At 41.8% G+C, this 19,098-nt stretch overlaps 2 protein-coding genes across 10 annotated transcripts in view; both read right to left on the bottom strand.

Annotated features, from left to right (window-relative positions):
- Nucleotides 1-467: 467 nt before the first annotated feature.
- On the bottom strand, nucleotides 468-7,614 carry LOC124039584 (translocon-associated protein subunit alpha-like). 2 transcript variants are annotated; one of them, XM_046355710.1, is made up of 9 exons: nucleotides 7,449-7,614; nucleotides 6,520-6,653; nucleotides 6,326-6,416; nucleotides 4,109-4,371; nucleotides 3,721-3,797; nucleotides 3,501-3,579; nucleotides 2,744-2,837; nucleotides 2,245-2,259; nucleotides 468-1,805 (listed from the first exon to the last, which is right to left on the bottom strand). In XM_046355710.1, the coding sequence occupies exons 1-9, from the start codon at nucleotides 7,516-7,518 to the stop codon at nucleotides 1,738-1,740; spliced, it is 891 nt and encodes a 296-aa protein (XP_046211666.1). In that variant the 5' UTR covers nucleotides 7,519-7,614; the 3' UTR covers nucleotides 468-1,737. The 2 variants fall into 2 exon arrangements, with proteins under 2 accessions (XP_046211666.1, XP_046211667.1); XM_046355711.1 differs by lacking the exon at nucleotides 2,245-2,259.
- Nucleotides 7,615-16,445: 8,831 nt separating this feature from the next.
- The window catches only part of LOC124039585 (LIM zinc-binding domain-containing Nebulette-like), a 139,122-nt gene continuing 136,469 nt past the window's right edge, over nucleotides 16,446-19,098 (bottom strand). For all 8 annotated transcript variants that reach the window (XM_046355719.1, XM_046355718.1, XM_046355714.1 and 5 more), the window contains 2 exons: nucleotides 18,033-18,154; nucleotides 16,446-17,786 (listed from right to left, as the gene is read on the bottom strand). In XM_046355719.1, coding sequence (XP_046211675.1) covers nucleotides 17,610-17,786; nucleotides 18,033-18,154 — 299 coding nt within the window. In that variant the 3' untranslated portion in view covers nucleotides 16,446-17,609. The remainder of the gene's footprint in view (nucleotides 17,787-18,032; nucleotides 18,155-19,098) is intronic.

Genomic DNA, 19,098 nt, shown 5'->3' on the forward strand with positions numbered 1-19,098 from the left:
GGTATGCAAATTGGAGTGGGTCTAGGGTGACAAGTAGGGTGGAGGTGATCTGATCCTTGACTAGTCTCAAAGCACTTCATGGTGACAGAAGTGAGTATTACAGGGCGATTTAGTCAGTTATATTAGTCTTCTTGGGAACAGGAACAATGGCGGCCATCTTGAAGCATGTGGGGACAGCAGACTGGGATAGGGAGAGATTGAATATGTCCGTAAACACACCAGCCAGCTGGTCTGCGCATGCTCTTGAGGACGAGTATAGGGATGCCATCTGGGCCGGCAGCCTTGCGAGGGTTAACACGTTTAAATGTTTTACTCACGTCAGCCATGGAGGAGAGCCTAGTCTTTGGTAGCGGGCCGTGTCGGTGGCACTGTATTGTCCTCAAAGCGAGCAAAGAAGTTAATTGTCCGGGAGCAAGACATAACATATGTATTAGTTCACACTGTAGTAAATAAAAACCGACATAGCATATTCTCATCTCCAATTTAATTTTTCTACATCAAGATGTACCAGTGTCCAAAATGAACACTTCACTTACATACTCGGCAGAGAAAAAACAAATAATCATTCAAGTTTGCAACAATATCACAGAGAAAGAAATCTACTTGGGATCCATCCATTCTCAAATGGTCATTAAAAAGCTCAGTGAAAGAGGGGGGAGGGGGTGCGATTTAATTGCAAAAATGTTGTGTTTAAATCAATTTGACAGTCCAGAGACCATTTAATTGCCTAACTGTGTCAGTGCCTAACAGTTAGTCCAGAGTCCCTCTCACAAGTTACTATGAACAGGCTATGATACAGTAGTAAATGTACTGTGCCTCTAAAATGCACAAGTAATAATCCCAGACAAGTCAAGAAATGCAGTATAAAAACCCATTAGCCAGGAATAAATTATCTTTGCAGTTCACTCATCTGTATTCCCCAGTAGATACTGTACACCAGTGCTGGACCTTTATTCAGATTGCAGTCTTACAAAAGTAAAAAAAATCTAATCCTGAATTCATACTTGTACTTGACGTAAATCGATTTTGGGATATGAAGAATGCAAATGTAAAAATAAAAAATAAAAAAGGCACATTGAGGGAAAACTTTGACAGTTCACCATATCCTCATTATGTTCACAGAATCATCAAAGATGGTTGAACGTTGCAGTGCACTACCAATAACAAGACTTGAAACCAGGCCTCCTCTGTGCCACCATGCAGAGGACAACAATGTGACAGAAACCCAAATGTGCAGATACTAAACGGTGCAAAACATAAAAGAAGTAAAAAGGGGCGTTATGGTTTTCCAGGACACCAAAATTAACAATCACTATTCTGCCTCAAAATATATTCACAGGTGAAAAATTATGACAAGGCAGTCGCAACAAAACAGAAACCTAGAACAAAAACCCGGAACTGTATCATCTCCCAATATCATTTACCCAGCTCTAAAACCAACCACTTCCGTCCACCATCCCCATCCTCCCTATGCTTCAAGACATGCATCTTCGCAAAAGCACACTCAAACTGCATAACATCACCTCTGTGATAACGCTTCTTTTGACAGAATAATTAACAAATGGGACCGTTTTTTGTGATGTTTTGTCTAGTTTAGTGGTAGAAACCAGTCTCTTGTGAAGAGGACGGTACTTGGTTCCATGGTGAGAGAAGACTGTTGCCTTTCCACGGCTAGCAAGGGGAGGTATGGCTGTGTCAGGTGCCAAGCGCGAGTGACAGAACTGGGCAGGGGCCTGGTCACTCATCCGAACCAGCCGTGCGCTTTTGTGTCCTCTTGCGGGGAGACCGTTTGGGGGAGGCCTTGTCTAGGGAAATGAGAGGAGAGTTTTAGGAAATGTTTGGAAATGGTTTTAAACGTCACTCTTTGGATGAGATAAGCAGATCAACAAATACTTTTTTCATAAGCCAAGTCTAACATCAACAACTAGCCGCACCCTGTAGATCTTTAAGGATTGGATGAGTTTAAGCAATATGGTTGAAGCTCCACAGACCTCGTTGCCATTACCCTATTGCTTATATCCAACTGATCCTTTCAGACCTATGAGGAGTATCTCAGGGTAGGAGCTAGGGATTTGAAGTCAGTGACCATAGCTATTACACCCAAGGCTAACATGAACCAATGATTGAGATTGCATATTCAGAAGCACTAATAATTACATTCACTGATGATTCAGAGGAAACGTAAGAATTTTGCACAACCACTACTCTACAACTGCTCGCTCCTGAGAGAAATGGAAGCCTCACCTCGCCGACTCTGCACTGAAGACGCAAGGAAAAAGAGGGAGAGAGAGAAAAGTGTGAATGATCCCATGCAGAGAGAGAACAGCTAGTTTTGAAAACACCAGCTAAACACAGAACACTCAAGATCCTTTAGCTAAATACACCCTGAGATGAAAACAGGCATCTATGAAACACTGCAAACGTTATAAAGCCATAGAGAGAAACATAGCAAGGAGGGGGCATAGCAGCTAGGATGCGTGTTACTTCTGTCCTCTTAAACACACATTTCATGAGACACTGTCACTTAAATAGATTTTTAACTTGTACTCAAGCAGGCCAATCTAAGTTAGACCCATATATTTAACTTTACACTATTAGTAACCTAGGCAGAGCTGTTGAAGGTGCTGGCACCCCTGGAGCTAATGGCTAGCATAAACGTCCTGTGACTAATGGCTAGCATAAACAGCTAGCTCCCCCGTGGCCACTAGGTAGCATAATGTTGAGTGGTGTAGCGATGACTTACTGATCTGATTAAGGGTCTCCTGGGGAATCCAGCTCATGTCCACGTCGTTGTGGCTGGACGTGCCCATCTCCACCTTAGCAGCTGGTCTCCTCCTCTGCACGGGGGGACGACAACACACACAAAAGGAAGTTACTAAACTGACTTCCACTAGACTTCTACAGAAACCAAACTCTAAAACGATCAACCCCTTTTCAGCATTTTCCCCTCAGTCTTCTGAAATGCTCTAGCATGGGTTAGAGACTAACTCCTCATTCAACATTGAAACATAATCCTCAAAACTATCCACCACCCCCAATACTTTTTTTCTTAATTTTTGACCCAGTAGTAGTAGTGGAGCACTAAATAGCTGAAACCGAATTTGCCAAAAGTCCTAAATTGGCACTTAGTGTCTCCCTCTTTCCCCGTCTACCTCAATGTTCATCAGAAAACGGGTGTATTATCTCAAATCCTTTTCTCACCCTGAAAGAACATCAACTCATTAAAAAACAACCACCTGAACTGAGAGAATCCCAACGTTGAATATGAACAGGCATCTAATTAATTTCTCTCTGGACTGCTATCTACTGTCATATCTGCATTAGGTGACACTTAGTGCTGAATATTCTATGCAAATCTTGTCATGGAGCATTGCCTCAGCAGAAGTACATCTCTCTTTCAGTCTTCGTATCATTATCGAGGAAATAACACAAACAAAGGAATGATATGCTTAATTCATCGTCTTTCCGTCTCCTGAATCCAATAGGCATTGTAGCTTTACCTTTCTGGACTCCAGCAGCTGATGAAGGCCTACCACCACTAGCAGGCCCAGACCAGACAGGAACACATACATGAAGATCCTGAGGATGCAGAAGAGAGAGAAGAGTTAAGACACGCTGCACAAACACACACCCCTGGTATGGCAGCCATTCCCAATAGAATGGTTTCATTTAGCACTTCTGAATGTCTTCCAACAACAGGGCTAGTTCATATGGCCTCACGTCTCTCCATCCAGTCCATCCTCTCTCTCGGTGATGGTCACTGTCTGGTTGAACACAGCATCCTGGAATGTGTTACCCTGAAAGAGAGAGAGTAGTATGAGAGAGAGGTATGAGAGAGAGCGAGAGGACCAGATATCACCTCCAGTTGGTGAACCAGGACCCCCCCCCCCTTTATCTTCTTCAGGTTAATCTGAAAGTTTAAACTCGCATGCAAATAGTGGGCAGACTTCAATCACACACCATGAGTTAAACTAATTTCCTAATATAAAAACAATTGCCCAATGAAATATAGATAAGGAAACTGAGAAACCAAACCCATGTCCATTCTTGACATGCAATCATTTGTGAAAAATACAAAAAATGGCTGACTAAGCCGAGGCCCACTCACGTTGCTGTCTTTGTAGTTGAGGTTGATGACCAGGCCGAAGGGGCGCCCGCCCATGGGCTCGGCTGGGATGAAGGAGTACTCGAAGGTGGCCTGGCGCCCAGCTGGCACCACTATGCCCAGCTGCAGGGCTGTGAAGTTCTGGATGTAGAACTGGAAGTCCTGTGGGTAGCGAAAGGATGCGTCCAGGGACTCCACCACAAAGTTGTCACTTCCCTTGTTGGTGAAGCCCATCAGGAACTTCACAATGTCGTTGGCTGGGAAGTCTGGAGGCAAACGCCAGGAGGAAGAGCAACAAAAGACTGAGTGGTGGCGTGATGGGGAATTTGAAGCATACACAAACTTCCCTTTCATTCAAATAATTTAGCACATACTTGTTCTTTGCAATAAATGCACTCAAAATATGGAGGTTGAAACAACATATTATAGACTAAACATTGTTGCTAAGTAAATCCATCTCCAAATACAAGTCAGTCTTAGCATTAAAGTGAAAAAACACAGTTCAAAACAATCATAATGACAAAAATGAAGTGCAAATTCAACATGCAGATAGATAGTGCCTTGCGAAAGTATTCGGCCCCCTTGAACTTTGCGACCTTTTGCCACATTTCAGGCTTCAAACATAAAGATATAAAACTGTATTTTTTTGTGAAGAATCAACAACAAGTGGGACACAATCATGAAGTGGAACGACATTTATTGGACATTACAAACTTTTTTAACAAATCAAAAACTGAAAAATTGGGCGTGCAAAATTATTCAGACCCTTAAGTTAATACTTTGTAACGCCACCTTTTGCTGCGATTACAGCTGTATGTCGCTTGGGGTATGTCTCTATCAGTTTTGCACATCGAGAGACTGAAATTTTTTCCCATTCCTCCTTGCAAAACAGCTCGAGCTCAGTGAGGTTGGATGGAGAGCATTTGTGAACAGCAGTTTTCAGTTCTTTCCACAGATTCTCGATTGGATTCAGGTCTGGACTTTGACTTGGCCATTCTAACACCTGGATATGTTTATTTTTGAACCATTCCATTGTAGATTTTGCTTTATGTTTTGGATCATTGTCTTGTTGGAAGACAAATCTCCGTCCCAGTCTCAGGTCTTTTGCAGACTCCATCAGGTTCTTCCAGAATGGTCCTGTATTTGGCTCCATCCATCTTCCCATCAATTTTAACCATCTTCCCTGTCCCTGCTGAAGAAAAGCAGGCCCAAACCATGATGCTGCCACCACCATGTTTGACTGTGGGGATGGATGGTGTATTCAGGGTGATGAGCTGTGTTGCTTTTACGCCAAACATAACGTTTTGCATTGTTGCCAAAAAGTTCAATTTTGGTTTCATCTGACCAGAGCAGCTTCTTCCACATGTTTGGTGTGTCTCCCAGGTGGCTTGTGGCAAACTTTAAACAACACTTTTTATGGATATCTTTAAGAAATGGCTTTCTTGCCACTCTTCCATAAAGGCCAGATTTGTGCAATATACGACTGATTGTTGTCCTATGGACAGAGTCTCCCACCTCAGCTGTAGATCTCTGCAGTTCATCCAGAGTGATCATGGGCCTCTTGGCTGCATCTCTGATCAGTCTTTTCCTTGTATGAGCTGAAAGTTTAGAGGGACGGCCAGGTCTTGGTAGATTTGCAGTGGTCTGATACTCCTTCCATTTCAATATTATCGCTTGCACAGTGCTCCTTGGGATGTTTAAAGCTTGGGAAATCTTTTTGTATCCAAATCTGGCTTTAAACTTCTTCACAACAGTATCTTGGACCTGCCTGGTGTGTTCCTTGTTCTTCATGATGCTCTCTGCGCTTTTAACGGACCTCTGAGACTATCACAGTGCAGGTGCATTTATACGGAGACTTGATTACACACAGGTGGATTGTATTTATCATCATTAGTCATTTAGGTCAACATTGGATCATTCAGAGATCCTCACTGAACTTCTGGAGAGAGTTTGCTGCACTGAAAGTAAATGGGCTGAATAATTTTGCACGCCCAATTTTTCAGTTTTTGATTTGTTAAAAAAGTTTGAAATATCCAATAAATGTCGTTCCACTTCATGATTGTGTCCCACTTTTTGTTGATTCTTCACAAAAAAAATAGTTTTATATCTTTATGTTTGAAGCCTGAAATGTGGCAAAAGTTTGCAAAGTTCAAGGGGGCCGAATACGTTCGCAAGGCACTGTATGTTGAGACGAGCCCCAATCTGTGCCCGTACCCCTACCGTCTCCCTTGACAAAGAGGATGGTGGTGTCAGCATTGGGGGAGGAATTCACTTCTCCTCCTACGGCTTCCTCCTCTTCTTTTTCTTCCATCTAAATATAAAAATTAGACACTATTTTTTAGATGAAATAAGCAAGGACTGATAGGGCCCATGTTAAAAAACTAGGGAGGCGGCTAAAAGTTGTAATCTCTTACCAATTCTGTGTTTTCATCATCTTCAACTTCGGCCTCATCATCCTCATCCTCTGTGTTCACATCAACATCATCCACAGCATCTTCGTCAGCTGCCTCCTCATCCTCAGTAGCATCCTGGGCTGCCACCAATGGCCCTGGATTGATTGTAAGGAAGTACATTGATTAAAATCTCACCAAATCATTTTTTGGGGAAAACAAACTTGTCAAAATAAAATATATTATTATTTCCACACCAGGGCGCTTAGTTACATAGTTAATATTGTATCAAGGGATTAAAACTGAGTTTGAACAAATATTTTATTCATTACAGTTACAGGCCCTAGGCCTAACAAACGTAATTACATTTTTTTTCTCCTGTTTCATATCGCAAGCTTCTAAGACACAAAAGCAAAACACTGATATGACTGCCAGGCTTTGCCAACAATAGAGGGCTTCTGTAGCCAAGTTCTGAGGCTGCTTCTCCGAGCCCAATAATGGACGTAAAGGAGCCTACCGTTACTCCTTATTGTCCAAGGAACTTACATGATCTGTTTATAGGCAAAATGGCCCTGGAAGACAAATCAGCCAAAAACTCAATCTAAAAAGGTCAATCGAGTCTTAATTACAGTTCTAGAAAGCAAGTAGGCTGGTAAGGAAGGACACGTCAGTCTAGTTAGGTAGCACACCGTTAAGTATAAGCAATACTCACTATTAAATAATATTTGCAATGAATAGTTACTAAAAAAAACGTGTAGCCAGTATCAACTTCAATACAACTACTAATTGACAAAGGAAGTAGCTACAATGTCCTACTAGCAGAAAATACAATTTACACAAGAGCATGGAGTGGCCTTCCAAAGCTAACTTAACTAGCTACTGTAGCTAACTGTGTCTAATGGCCAATGTGGTTTCTCTTCATCTCGTTAACCTAAGTTCAGTTCGGTACTCACCTTTCATGATAATCGTTGCCGGGAAAGCTAGTAATACCAGCAAAAGCACTTTAGGTAGAAATTGTACCATTTTGAAGCTAAATCCGTACGCCTCCTTCCCGGTGAAATATTGCTTCACTAAATCTTACAGCTCCTTCCGACTGCTAAATTGAAATGCGCTTGTCCACATCCGGGTAGCGTGCCAGATTCAAAATATACATGTTCCGTCGGAGACATTAGAAAGGAGGAGATAAGAATCCCGGCTGGTCATCATTTTATTTCCATGAATTTACAAGCTGCTAAAAAAAATCAAAAGGTACTCGATGATATTGGATATTAAACAACACAGTTCTTAAAGATCCTATTCTCATTGGAAACATGAGAAAGATATTTTTGCAAGAAAAGACTTGGGTCATGGAAGTAGATGGGATTTGAGTAGTCATTAAACGTGCCAAAGAGCTGATGCACCTAAAGAACCTTAGAGAAAAATAGTTGATGAGAAAGCTTGACCGTTTTCTAAAGAAAATATAATCTATCTCAAGAAGAGGAGTGTATTTAAATCTTTACTAGAATTAGAACAGCTTTACACAGACCTGGCAAAGATAAAGAGCAAAATTGATTGAAGAGGAGGAAAGAAACACTCATTATTTTTTTCACTTGAAAGAGAAACTACAAAAGAAAATCTATAACTGTACTCAAAATGAATGATGTGTTATGCAAAGATCCCATTACAATATCAACATTTGTCAATTCCTTTTATGAAAACCTTTACAACTCACAATTTCAGGAAGATGGTTGTGAAAGCTACATTTGGAAGATGGTTGTGAAAGCTACATTTGGAAGATGGTTGTGAAAGACACATTATGTCCCTGTAATTGAGGATGATTTCCAATCAGTTTTCGATTCACCTGTGTCTATTGAAGAAATTCGAGAGGCTCTGAATTCAATGACAAATGGGAAATCACCTGGCCCTGATGGCCTGTCAGTTGAATTCTATAGACAGTTTCGGGGGATACTAGAATACCCTATTTTTAATATGTTTCAAGATTACATTGAAAAGGGTGAAATGGTCTCCACTATGAAACAGGTCCTTATTTCACTGATTCAGAAACCTAATGAAGTCCCTTCTGTCATTGACAATTGTAGACCAATTACTTGATTAAATATTGATTACAAATTGATTGCTCTGGTTTATGCCAAAATATTAAAGAAATGAATAGATTAAAGATAGGAATAGATATTATAAATGAGACTCAAACAGGATTTATGAAGGGCTGCCACATAAGCTCGAACATTCGTTTAGTCTTGGACCTTCTACATCAGGGGTGTCAAAGTCAAATGGACGGAGGGCCAAATAAAAAATTTAGCTACAAGCCGAGGGCCGGACTGTTCGAATGTTCATTGAAATTTTTTAAATGACGCATATAGTCTAGTGAACCTAATTGAACCTACTGAAAACCTAACAAATATATTCCAATATGATCAGATAAATAAAGCAATATTTTCTTATGGCTCTGTCAGTAATCTTTAATTTTCAACAGACACAAAAGACAAATTTCCTTTATATAAAAATCCCCATAACATGAACATTAAATGAAAGAAACCGGTATTCAAGGCACCATCAGTAGCCTATATTTTCTATTTTAGCAAAAGACGCATCTGCGTCTCCCACAGAGTCAGTTTGGTTTTAAATGCCTTCACTGTACTGTACATATCAGAGATGACACGATCCCGACCCTGCAGCTGCAAGTTCATTGCATTCAGATGACTCGTAATGTCACACAGAAAAGCCATTTCACACAGAAACATTTAGTCTCGGAGTTGTGTTGTGTCTTTCCCTTTGCTGTCCAAGAACAGACAAATCTCCTCACGAAGCTCGAAACATCTTTGAAGCACCTTTCCCTGGCTTAGCCATCGCACCTCTGTGTGATAAGGCAAATCACCATGCTCCGTTTCTAACTCCGTCAGAAATGCCTTGAACTGGCGGTGATTCAAACCTTTGGCTCTGATAAAGTTAACTGTGCGCGTGATGATGCTCATTACATGCTCCATTTTCAAGGCTTTACCGCACAACGCTTCCTGGTGTATGATACAATGATAAGCTGTCAGCTCACCTGTCGCGTTTTCCTCTTGCATCTTTTCCGTATCTTAGCCACCAGTCCGCTCCTGTGTCCACACATCGCAGGTGCTCCGTCGGTTGTCAAACCCACGAGTTTTTCCCAAGGCAGCTCCATCTCATTTACACATCTTGACACCTCTTCATACAAATCATGCCCCGTAGTTGTGCCATGCATAGGACGTAAAGCCAAAAACTCCTCTGTCACGCTTAGGCTGGAGTCCACTCCGCGGATGAAAATTGACAACTGGGCAATGTCAGAAATGTCGGTGCTCTCATCCACAGCCAAGGAATATGCAATGAAATCTTTTCCCTTTTTCACAAGCTGCTCTTTTAGATTGATGGACAACTGGTCTACTCTCTCGGCAATGGTGTTTCTGCTCAGACTCACATTTAAAAAGAGTTGCCTTTTTTCTGGGCAAACTTCGTCACAAACTTTAATCATGCAGTTTTTGATGAAATCCCCCTCCGTAAATGGCCGGGCTGATTTAGCGATCTCTTCTGCCAAAATAAAACTGGCCTTGACAGCAGCCTGGCCTTGTGATTTGGCTTTTTTGAACAGAGCCTGTCGAGATTTGAGGCCTCGTTTTAATTCCTCTGCCTTTTGTAGCCTTTGTTCCATGTCCATATTCTTGTTTTTGTCCGCGTGTTTCGTTTCATAATGTCGTCTCAGATTATACTCTTTCAGTACCGCCACACTTTCTCCGCACAGAAGACACACAGGTTTTCCAGCTACCTCCGTGAACAAATACTCCGACTCCCACCTTGTTTGAAACCCCCCGGTTCTCAGTGTCCACCTTCCGTTTTGCCATTTTTGATGGGTATCTGAAAGTTAATTTTACTGTGATGCTGACAACTGCTGTGCCAATAAATATTGAAATGAAGCAGCCTACTGCTCGGTGCGTCACCGTTGCGTTGTGGGAAATGTAGTATTGGTGCGTGTAAAAGATCTGCGGGCTGCCGGCTTGCTGCGGTCTGCGGGCCGGTTCTAATAATAAATCAAGATCATCCCAGGGGCCGTAAAAAACCTTCTCGCGGGCCTTGACTCTGACATATGTGTTCTACATTATTCAGATGCAATTGATGTGGTTGTCTTATTTTCGGACTTCTGTAAAGCCTTTGACACAATTGAACATTAATTTATCTTTCTGTCTCTTAAACTTTTTGGTTTCGGTGAACATTTTATCAAAGTCATTTGCATGTTTACAAAGATGTAAATAGTTCTGTGTTATGAAATCTTAATACATCCAAAAGATTCAGTATCAACAGAAGTGTATGACAGTAATGCCCAATTTCGGCATTTTATTAATTTTGGTTGTGGAACTTCTATCTCTAGATATTCTAAATAATGCAAATCTGCATGGCTTAACCATTTTTAACAAAGAAATACAAATTTCCCAACTGGCTGATGATACTACTCTTTTAATAAGAGACAAAGACCAGGTTGCCCTTAATGCTATAACTGCATTTTCTATTGCATCAGGATTAAAACTGAATGATTCTAAATGTGAAATATTATGTCTCTGATGACAAAGAAATAGAAAATATTCCTGTAAAAGACTGTGTTGAATATTTAGAAATACATCTGTCAAAAAAACACTTCGTCAGACATAGGAATTTCTCTCCGAAAATAAAGAAAACCAAGAATATATTTCATCATTGGCTACAAAGGGATCTTTCTCTATTTGGGAGAGTGCTTCTGTCCAAGGCAGAGGGACTGTCTCGCTTTGTGTACCCCTCATTATCTTTATTTGTAAATCCCTCTACCTTGGCTTCATCTGGAAAAATAAGTCACACAAACTAAATAAGTCAGTCCTCTCTAGTAAAAGAACTGAAGGAGGTCTGGAAGTGTTGGATTTTGTTGACATGAATAACACTTTCAAGATCAATTGGTTGAAAAGATGTTTAGTCAATACTGAATCAATTTATTTGGTATTTCATTCCAAACAATGTGTTTAATACATTGGGAGGTCTTCAATTTTTACTGAAATGTAATTATATCCTGAAAGATTACCCACTAAATTGGCTAGGTTTCACCAACAAGCTTTAATGGCCTAGAAAATATGTTTCCTGCACAATTCTTCCCCACATAAAGCTATTTTGTGGAATAATTACAAGCCTGAGTCTGTAATACCTACATGTTTCAAGCAGACCACCATAGTCCCTGTGCCCAAGGAAGCGAAGGTAACCTGCCTAAATGATTACCACCCCGTAGCACTCACATCGGAAGTGCTAGGTCTGCACAACGCATCACCGGGGGCAAACTACCTGCCCTCCAGGACACCTACACCACCCGATGTTACAGGAAGGCCATAAAGATCATCAAGGACATCAACCACCGGAGCCATTGCCTGTTCACCCCGCTATCATCCAGAAGGCGAGGTCAGTACAGGTGCATCAAAGCTCGGACCGAGAGACTGAAAAACAGCTTCTATCTCAAGGCCATCAGACTGTTAAACAGCCACCACTAACATTGAGTGGCTGCTGCCAACACACTGACACTGACACTGACTCAACTCCAGCCACTTTAATAATGGGAATTGATGGGAAATGATGTAAATATATCACTAGCCACTTTAAACAATGCTACCTTATATAATGTTACTTACCCTACATTATTCATATGCATACGTATATACTGTACTCTATATCATCGACTGCATCCTTATGTAATACATGTATCACAAGCCACTTTAACTATGCCACTTTGTTTACATACTCATCTCATATGTATATACTGTACTCGATGCCATCTACTGAATCTTGCCTATGCTGCTCTGTACCATCACTCATTCATATATCCTTATGTACATATTCTTTATCCCCTTACACTGTGTATAAGACAGTAGTTTTGGAATTGTTAGTTAGATTACTTGTTGGTTATTACTGCATTGTCGGAACTAGAAGCACAAGCATTTCGCTACACTCGCATTAACATCTGCTAACCATGTGTATGTGACAAATACAATTTGATTTGAAAGGCTGGTCATGGCTCACATCAACAGCATCCTCCCGGATACCCTAGACCCACTCCAATTCACATATCACCCCGCATACCACCCCAGATCCACAGATGACGCAATCTCAATCGCACTCCACACTGTCCTTTCCCACCTGGACAAAAGGAACACCTATGTGAGAATGCTGTTCATTGTCAACTGGATCCTGGACTTCCTGATGGTCGCATACTACGCAGCCTTTCTTTCAGAAACCCTGCGTCTTGGGCAGAACAGCTCCCCTGGGCAGAATACGCTCACAACTCGCTTCCTTCGTCTTCTACCGGGTTATCTCCGTTTCAGAGTAGTCTGGGTTACCAGCCTCCTCTGTTCTCATCCCAGCTTGCCGAGTCCAGCGTTCCCTCCGCTCAAGCGTTTGTCCAACGTTGTGAGCACACCTGGAGGAGGGTGAGGTCTGCACTTTGCCGCTACAGGGCACAGACTGTGAGAGCCGCCAATAAACGCAGGATTAAGAGTCCAAGGTATTGTTGCGGCCAGAGAGTGTGGCTTTCCACTCGCAACCTTCCTCTTACGACAGCTTCTCGTAAGTTGACTCCGCGGTTCATTGGTCCGTTCCGTGTCTCCCAGGTCGTCAATCCTGTCGCTGTGCGACTGCTTCTTCCGCGACATCTTCGTCGCGTCCATCCTGTCTTCCATGTCTCCTGTGTCAAGCCCTTTCTTCGCACCCCCGTTCGTCTTCCCTCCCCCTCCCGTCCTTGTCGAGAGCGCACCTATTTACAAGGTACATAAGATCATGGACATGCGTTCTCGGGGACGGGGTCACCAATACTTAGTGGATTGGGAGGGTTACGGTCCTGAGGAGAGGAGTTGGGTTCCGTCTCGGGACGTGCTGGACCGTTCACTCATTGATGATTTCCTCCGTTGCCGCCAGGATTCCTCATTTAGTCTCGAGTGCGCCAGGAGGCGCTCGGTGAGTGGGGGGTACTGTCATGTTTTGTCATTAATTATCATGTCTTGTCCCTGTGCTTCCCCTTTTATTCGTTTCCCTCTGCTGGTCTTATTAGGTTCTTTCCCTCTTTCTATCCCTCTCTCTCCCCCTCCCTCTCTCACTCTCTCGCTCTCTCTTCTCTCTATCGTTCCGTTCCTGCTCCCAGCTGTTCCTATTCCCCTAATCATCATTTAGTCTTCCCACACCTGTTCCCGATCCTTTTCCCTGATTAGAGTCCCTATTTCTCTCCTTGTTTTCCATACCTGCCCTGTCGGATCCTTATCAATAATTCACCGTGCTGTGTCTATGTTTTGCCCTGTCGTGTCGTGTTTCCCTCAGATGCTGCGTGGTGAGCAGGTGTCTGAGTCTGCTAGGTTCAAGTGCCTTCCCGAGGCAACCTGCAGTTCTCGATCAAGTCTCCAGTCTGTTCTCGTCTTTACGAGTAGTATTATGCTTTTTGTTTTGTAAAGTTTCTTACTGGATTAAAAAACTCTGTTTTCGCCAAGTCGCTTTTGGGTCCTCATTCACCTGCATGACACAAACAAGCCCCCATTAACATCGACAGGGATGGAGTGGAGTGGGTCGAGAGTTTCAAATTCCTTGGTGTTCACATCACCAACCGAAATATCATGGTCCAAATACACCAAGACAGTCGTTAAGAGGGCAGGATAAAACCTTTTCCCCCTCAGGAGAATGAAAAGATTTGGCATAGGTCCCCAGATCCTCAAAAAGTTCTACAGCTGTACCATCGAGAGCATCCTGACCGGTTGCATCACCGCCCGGTATGGCAACTGCTCGGCATCTGACCACAAGGCGCTACAGAAGGTAGTGCGTGTGGCCCAGTACATCACTGGGGCCAAGCTTCATGCCATCCAGGACCTATATAATAGGCGGTGTCAGAGGAAAGCCCAGAAAACCCTACATTTGTTTTATACACTGCTGCTACTCACTGTTTGTTATATATGCATAGTCACTTCACCCCTACCTACATGGACAAATGACCTCAACTAACCTGTATCCCTGCACACTGATTCAGTATATAGAGCCTCGTTTTTATTGTTTTTTACTTTTTATTATTCAGGTAAATATTTTCTTAACTCTTTTTGAACTGCACTGTTGGTTAAGGGCTTGTAAGTAAGCATTTCACAGTAAGGTCTACATCTGTTGTATTCGGTGCATGTGACAAAGTTTGATTTGATTTGGATTTGATTTTTAATTGACGTCTGTGCGCAGTGAATGACTTTTCAGTCCTGACTTAAATTTGCTTGAAAATCAGAAACAAAGTTGGAAGATCCCTTTCATCTTTGATTTCCAACCAAATTTAGTGAGCTTGAGCAGTTTTGACAAAAACAATGGATATACAGTGAGTGTACAAAACATTAGGAACACCTCCTAATATTGCGTTTCACCCCTTTTCCCTCAGAACAGCCTCAGTTTATCGGGGCAAGGACTCTACAAGGTGTCGAAAGCATTTCACAGGGATGCTGGCCCACGTTGACTCCAATTCTTCCCACAATTGTGTCAAGTTGGATGTCCTTTGGGTGGTGTACTTTTCTTGGTACACACGCCAAGCTGTTGAGCGTGAAAATTCCATCAGCGTCGCAGTTCTTGACACACTCAAACCGATGTGTCTATCACCTACTACCATACCTCATACCTCGTCTTGCCCAATCATGCTCTGAATAGCACACATACACAATTCATGTCTCAAGGCTTAAAAACGTAAAAATCTTAAAAACTTAACTTAAAAATCCTTCTTTCTCCTCCACTTACTCTACAATGGTTGAAGTGGATTTAACAAGTGACATCAATAAGGAATCATAGCTTTCACCTGGTCAGTCTATGTCATGTTGCTAATGTTTTTTCAGTGTATGTTGCACTAAGAGTTGTGCAAAGTTCGTAGAATCTTATTCAAAATGATTCACAACTAATGGCTGCCAAAGGTGCTTCCAACTCTGGGCTGTGAAGACATACACAATCAAGACATTCAAGACATTCATTTGGAAAATGTTATAATTGTTCTTTGACTTTAAACGTGTAGAAGGTTGTGTAGATCGGTAGGAAAGAAAATCAAATGTTTTCCCTTTATAGATTTCATTTTAAGGCAGCAAAATATGAAGTGCAAAGGGTGTGTAGCCGTACTAGCGAATATAATACGCTTTTTAATAAGTCATGCTATTACCAACATACAAGCTCAATAACCTTAGACAAATGTTGGTCTTGTCAATACAGTAATATTGTACATTTATGCACTGACCATGTATAATCCTTTGTAACAAATTTAAAAATAAAAAAAAGTTTGAATTAGCCAAATACAAAATCATTGTCGACAAAGCGTTTTTATTTTTAACACGTGACACTGCAGTTAATGACAAAAAAATAAAACAAATGGTTAACTCAGGAAAAAGTGGCATCTCACTAAAACTCAGTGATGGTGTATAAAACTGAGTAAAACATGTTCTTTTACAGAGACATTTCAAAATGGAACTACTCGAAGCAATGAACCACTGGACAAAAAAAATCTATGATGTTTCTTGCTGTCCCATTATTTTCTCAAGGCCAATAAATATTACCATTTTATAACTTAGCCATTTCTGTTTATTAGCTACCAAATTCCATGATAACATGTACTCTACAATAACATGTTAAAGAGATCCCCAGCTACCATGTATCCAGAAACTATGTCATTGAATAGCCACAGTAGGCCTAGTATTCAATAACCTTTGCACCCCTCAAGATATTACGGTATAAACCATTTATAACATGCACCAATGCACTGTCATTAGTGTCTGCAATCCTGAAGAGTAAAATAGGATCATTGTATACTTTATACAAGCTTATACATCACAATACTGTTCACAATAGTTCAGAAATGTCAAGATTGCAATCCAACTTCATACACCGTTATTGGGAGTTACTTGAAACTGTGTACATAGCGAAATATGACAACCATGTTGCCAGTTAGCTCTAAGTTATGTGGACATAAGTTAATCAAAGTCTGTGTGAGGCTTAACTGGTACATGCCATGTAAATAATCCACTAAACTCACAGAACGAGGTGAGATCGTGTGACTTGTTGACTATAGATTGTATCAACTATATTTACTTGTGGAGCTGGTTTAAACCAAGACCTTATGTCATCAGACAGAAACAGTACGAAGCGAAGTGTTAATGAGATAACAAAAGCTAAACAGCTAACTTTCTGGCAATCACTGTCAGGATTGTATTGAAACATAGATTTCTCCTCAACTCCCTCTCCCCTTCCCTCCTTTGTACATACAACTCAGTTAGTGTGGATGTCTAAAAGTGAAACATAATAATAGAAATGAAATACAAAGGAGTATAAGAAGGCCCCATTCTGGTCCTGGAGGACTCTATGTTGGGCTCTTTTCAAGCAAACCCGCAAAGCACTTTTCCAGGACAAGTCGAAAACATTATTGTTGTTGTGCTGCAAAACTGCACTTTTGGAATCATGAAGTCAACACAACACTGTTACCTGTGTGAAACGAAAAGAAACTGCACTGCCTAATAAATTCAAATGTGCTTTCTATTGTGTGAAACATGTTTTCGACTGCATTCCAGTGAATATGTATTTTTGTCTGCTAATGTTGTCTATTTGAGGGCTGCCATTCTCTGATTGAATTATATAAACAATTTTCATGAACTCTGATCACGTGGGGCAAGACACCAATGCCTTAAATGAAACCAAAAGCAAAACGTATTACATGATTACTTTAAACATAATTTTCAGCGGATAGTGTGGCTATGATAGTTGGTGCCTGTAGTCTAGACAAGGTACATTGAACAACTCATTCAATTCATGTATCTTACTGATGCAGCTCTCCAGGACCAAGCTTAAAACAGACACTTGCGGAATGGACTCTGCCTACACCATGGTAAGGCTAGCCCTTGGGTGCATCTCAATAATCTAGAGTAGCCTCCTTTCCTCATCTCCTCTCCTTCATCTGTACTGACATGAAAAGAACTGGACTGGTGAAAGTCAATTTCCCAGTAGGCATCCAATCCACCTTATCCCTTCCACCTATTCAATCATTGCAGATGGAGGAGAGGAGACAAGGGGAGAGGAAAGAAAACCACTTGAAGACTATTGAGATGAATCCCTTAGTTGAAGCACTCCACGTAGTTGGCGGGGAGCATGCCTGATTTGCCGGTCCTCTGCACGGTGCCGTACATCCAGCCCTCGTCGATGGGCTGAGCGTTGACGATGACGTCACCGTCGCGGAAGGACACCTCGTCGTGGTCCTGCGCTGAGTAGTCGTACAGCGCCCGGTACACTCTCTGAACGGGAGGAGTGGGAACAATGTTAATCATGTGGGTTTGTGTCTACAACATTAATAGTACAACATAAATATCACGGCACACAAGTAGTTGACTGTGTGAATATTTTTTGGTTTATTTTCGTCAACAAATATTTGACTGACATATTTTGGATAATTTCCTAATTGAATTGACCATGGCATACAAATAAGATCCCGTAGGAATTCCAAAAAATGACAATAATAGACTGCTTGCATTGGAACTCACCATGGTGACAGATGGAGGGGACTGCACAGACCTCACAGAGGACATGCTGGTCTGGTGCATGTAGCCATACCCATGCTGCTGCTGCTGAGCACTCTGATGGTACGCCCCAGGTAGCACAGGAGCTTGTTGTCAAAGACAGACAGGAAGACACATAGACATTGATAACAACATTTTGAGACCTTTCATTTATTGCTCAAAACAGTTTTTCTCCTTTGAGTCGCACTGCGCATACTAGGTGATTGTTAGAACATCACAAAGAAATCTAAATGGAACCATGCCATCCCCAGTTGACCTGGAAATCAATCAAATAGTTACTGACTGTTAAGTACGTCTGTGGGCAGGGAAGAGAACTGTGAGAGAGTTAGAATTAAAACAGTTAAACATCACAACCATCGTCAAAACCCTAGGAGGCTTTCAAGCATTGGATTAGGGACTCCTGTGTACCTCATGTCAGTGGGCTGTTGGTCAGGTTGTATAGAGAAGGACGAGGGAGGCATTCTGTTGGTCAGACACGTGCTGGGAGAGGAGTTAGGTAAGAGGGGAATCAGGAGTCACACTGATAGTCAATGGGTGAATGAATGATGTCTACTCCTTCCACCGTATGTGTGTATATGTGTGTACGTGTGTATGTGTGTGTGTGTGTGTATGTGTGTGTATGTGTGTATGTGTGTGTATGTGTGTGTATGTGTGTGTATGTGTGTATGTGTGTATGTGTGTATGTGTACGTGTGTATGTGTGTGTGTGTACGTGTGTGTGTGTACGTGTGTATGTGTGTGTGTGTACGTGTGTGTGTGTACGTGTGTATGTGTGTGTGTGTACGTGCGTGTGTGTACGTGTGTGTGTGTATGTGTGTGTGTGTACGTGTGTATGTGTATGTGTGTACGTGTGTGTGTATGTGTGTGTGTGTACGTGTGTGTGTGTGTGTACGTGTGTATGTGTGTGTGTGTACGTGTGTACGCACGTGCTTGTTATTGGTGTGTTGACTCACAAGTCCAAGCATCTGTATGACCTCAAATTTCAAAAATCTAATTTCTAAGTGTCTATATGTTTACATTTTTCTGACTGA

This window comes from Oncorhynchus gorbuscha, linkage group LG07 (assembly GCF_021184085.1).
Source record: "Oncorhynchus gorbuscha isolate QuinsamMale2020 ecotype Even-year linkage group LG07, OgorEven_v1.0, whole genome shotgun sequence".
Lineage (NCBI taxonomy): Eukaryota > Metazoa > Chordata > Actinopteri > Salmoniformes > Salmonidae > Oncorhynchus > Oncorhynchus gorbuscha.

What these genes read in the sequence shown, in the direction of transcription:
- LOC124039584 (XM_046355710.1), bottom strand. Translation starts at nt 7,518, where the DNA reads ATGGTACAATTTCTACCTAAAGTGCTTTTGCTGGTATTACTAGCTTTC. An exon ending in TCAACTACAAAGACAGCAAC is followed by an intron (nt 3,798 to 4,108) that starts GTGAGTGGGCCT and finishes TCTCTCTTTCAG; the next exon opens with GGTAACACATTCCAGGATGC. An exon ending in AGCTGCTGGAGTCCAGAAAG is followed by an intron (nt 2,838 to 3,500) that starts GTAAAGCTACAA and finishes CCCCCCGTGCAG; the next exon opens with AGGAGGAGACCAGCTGCTAA.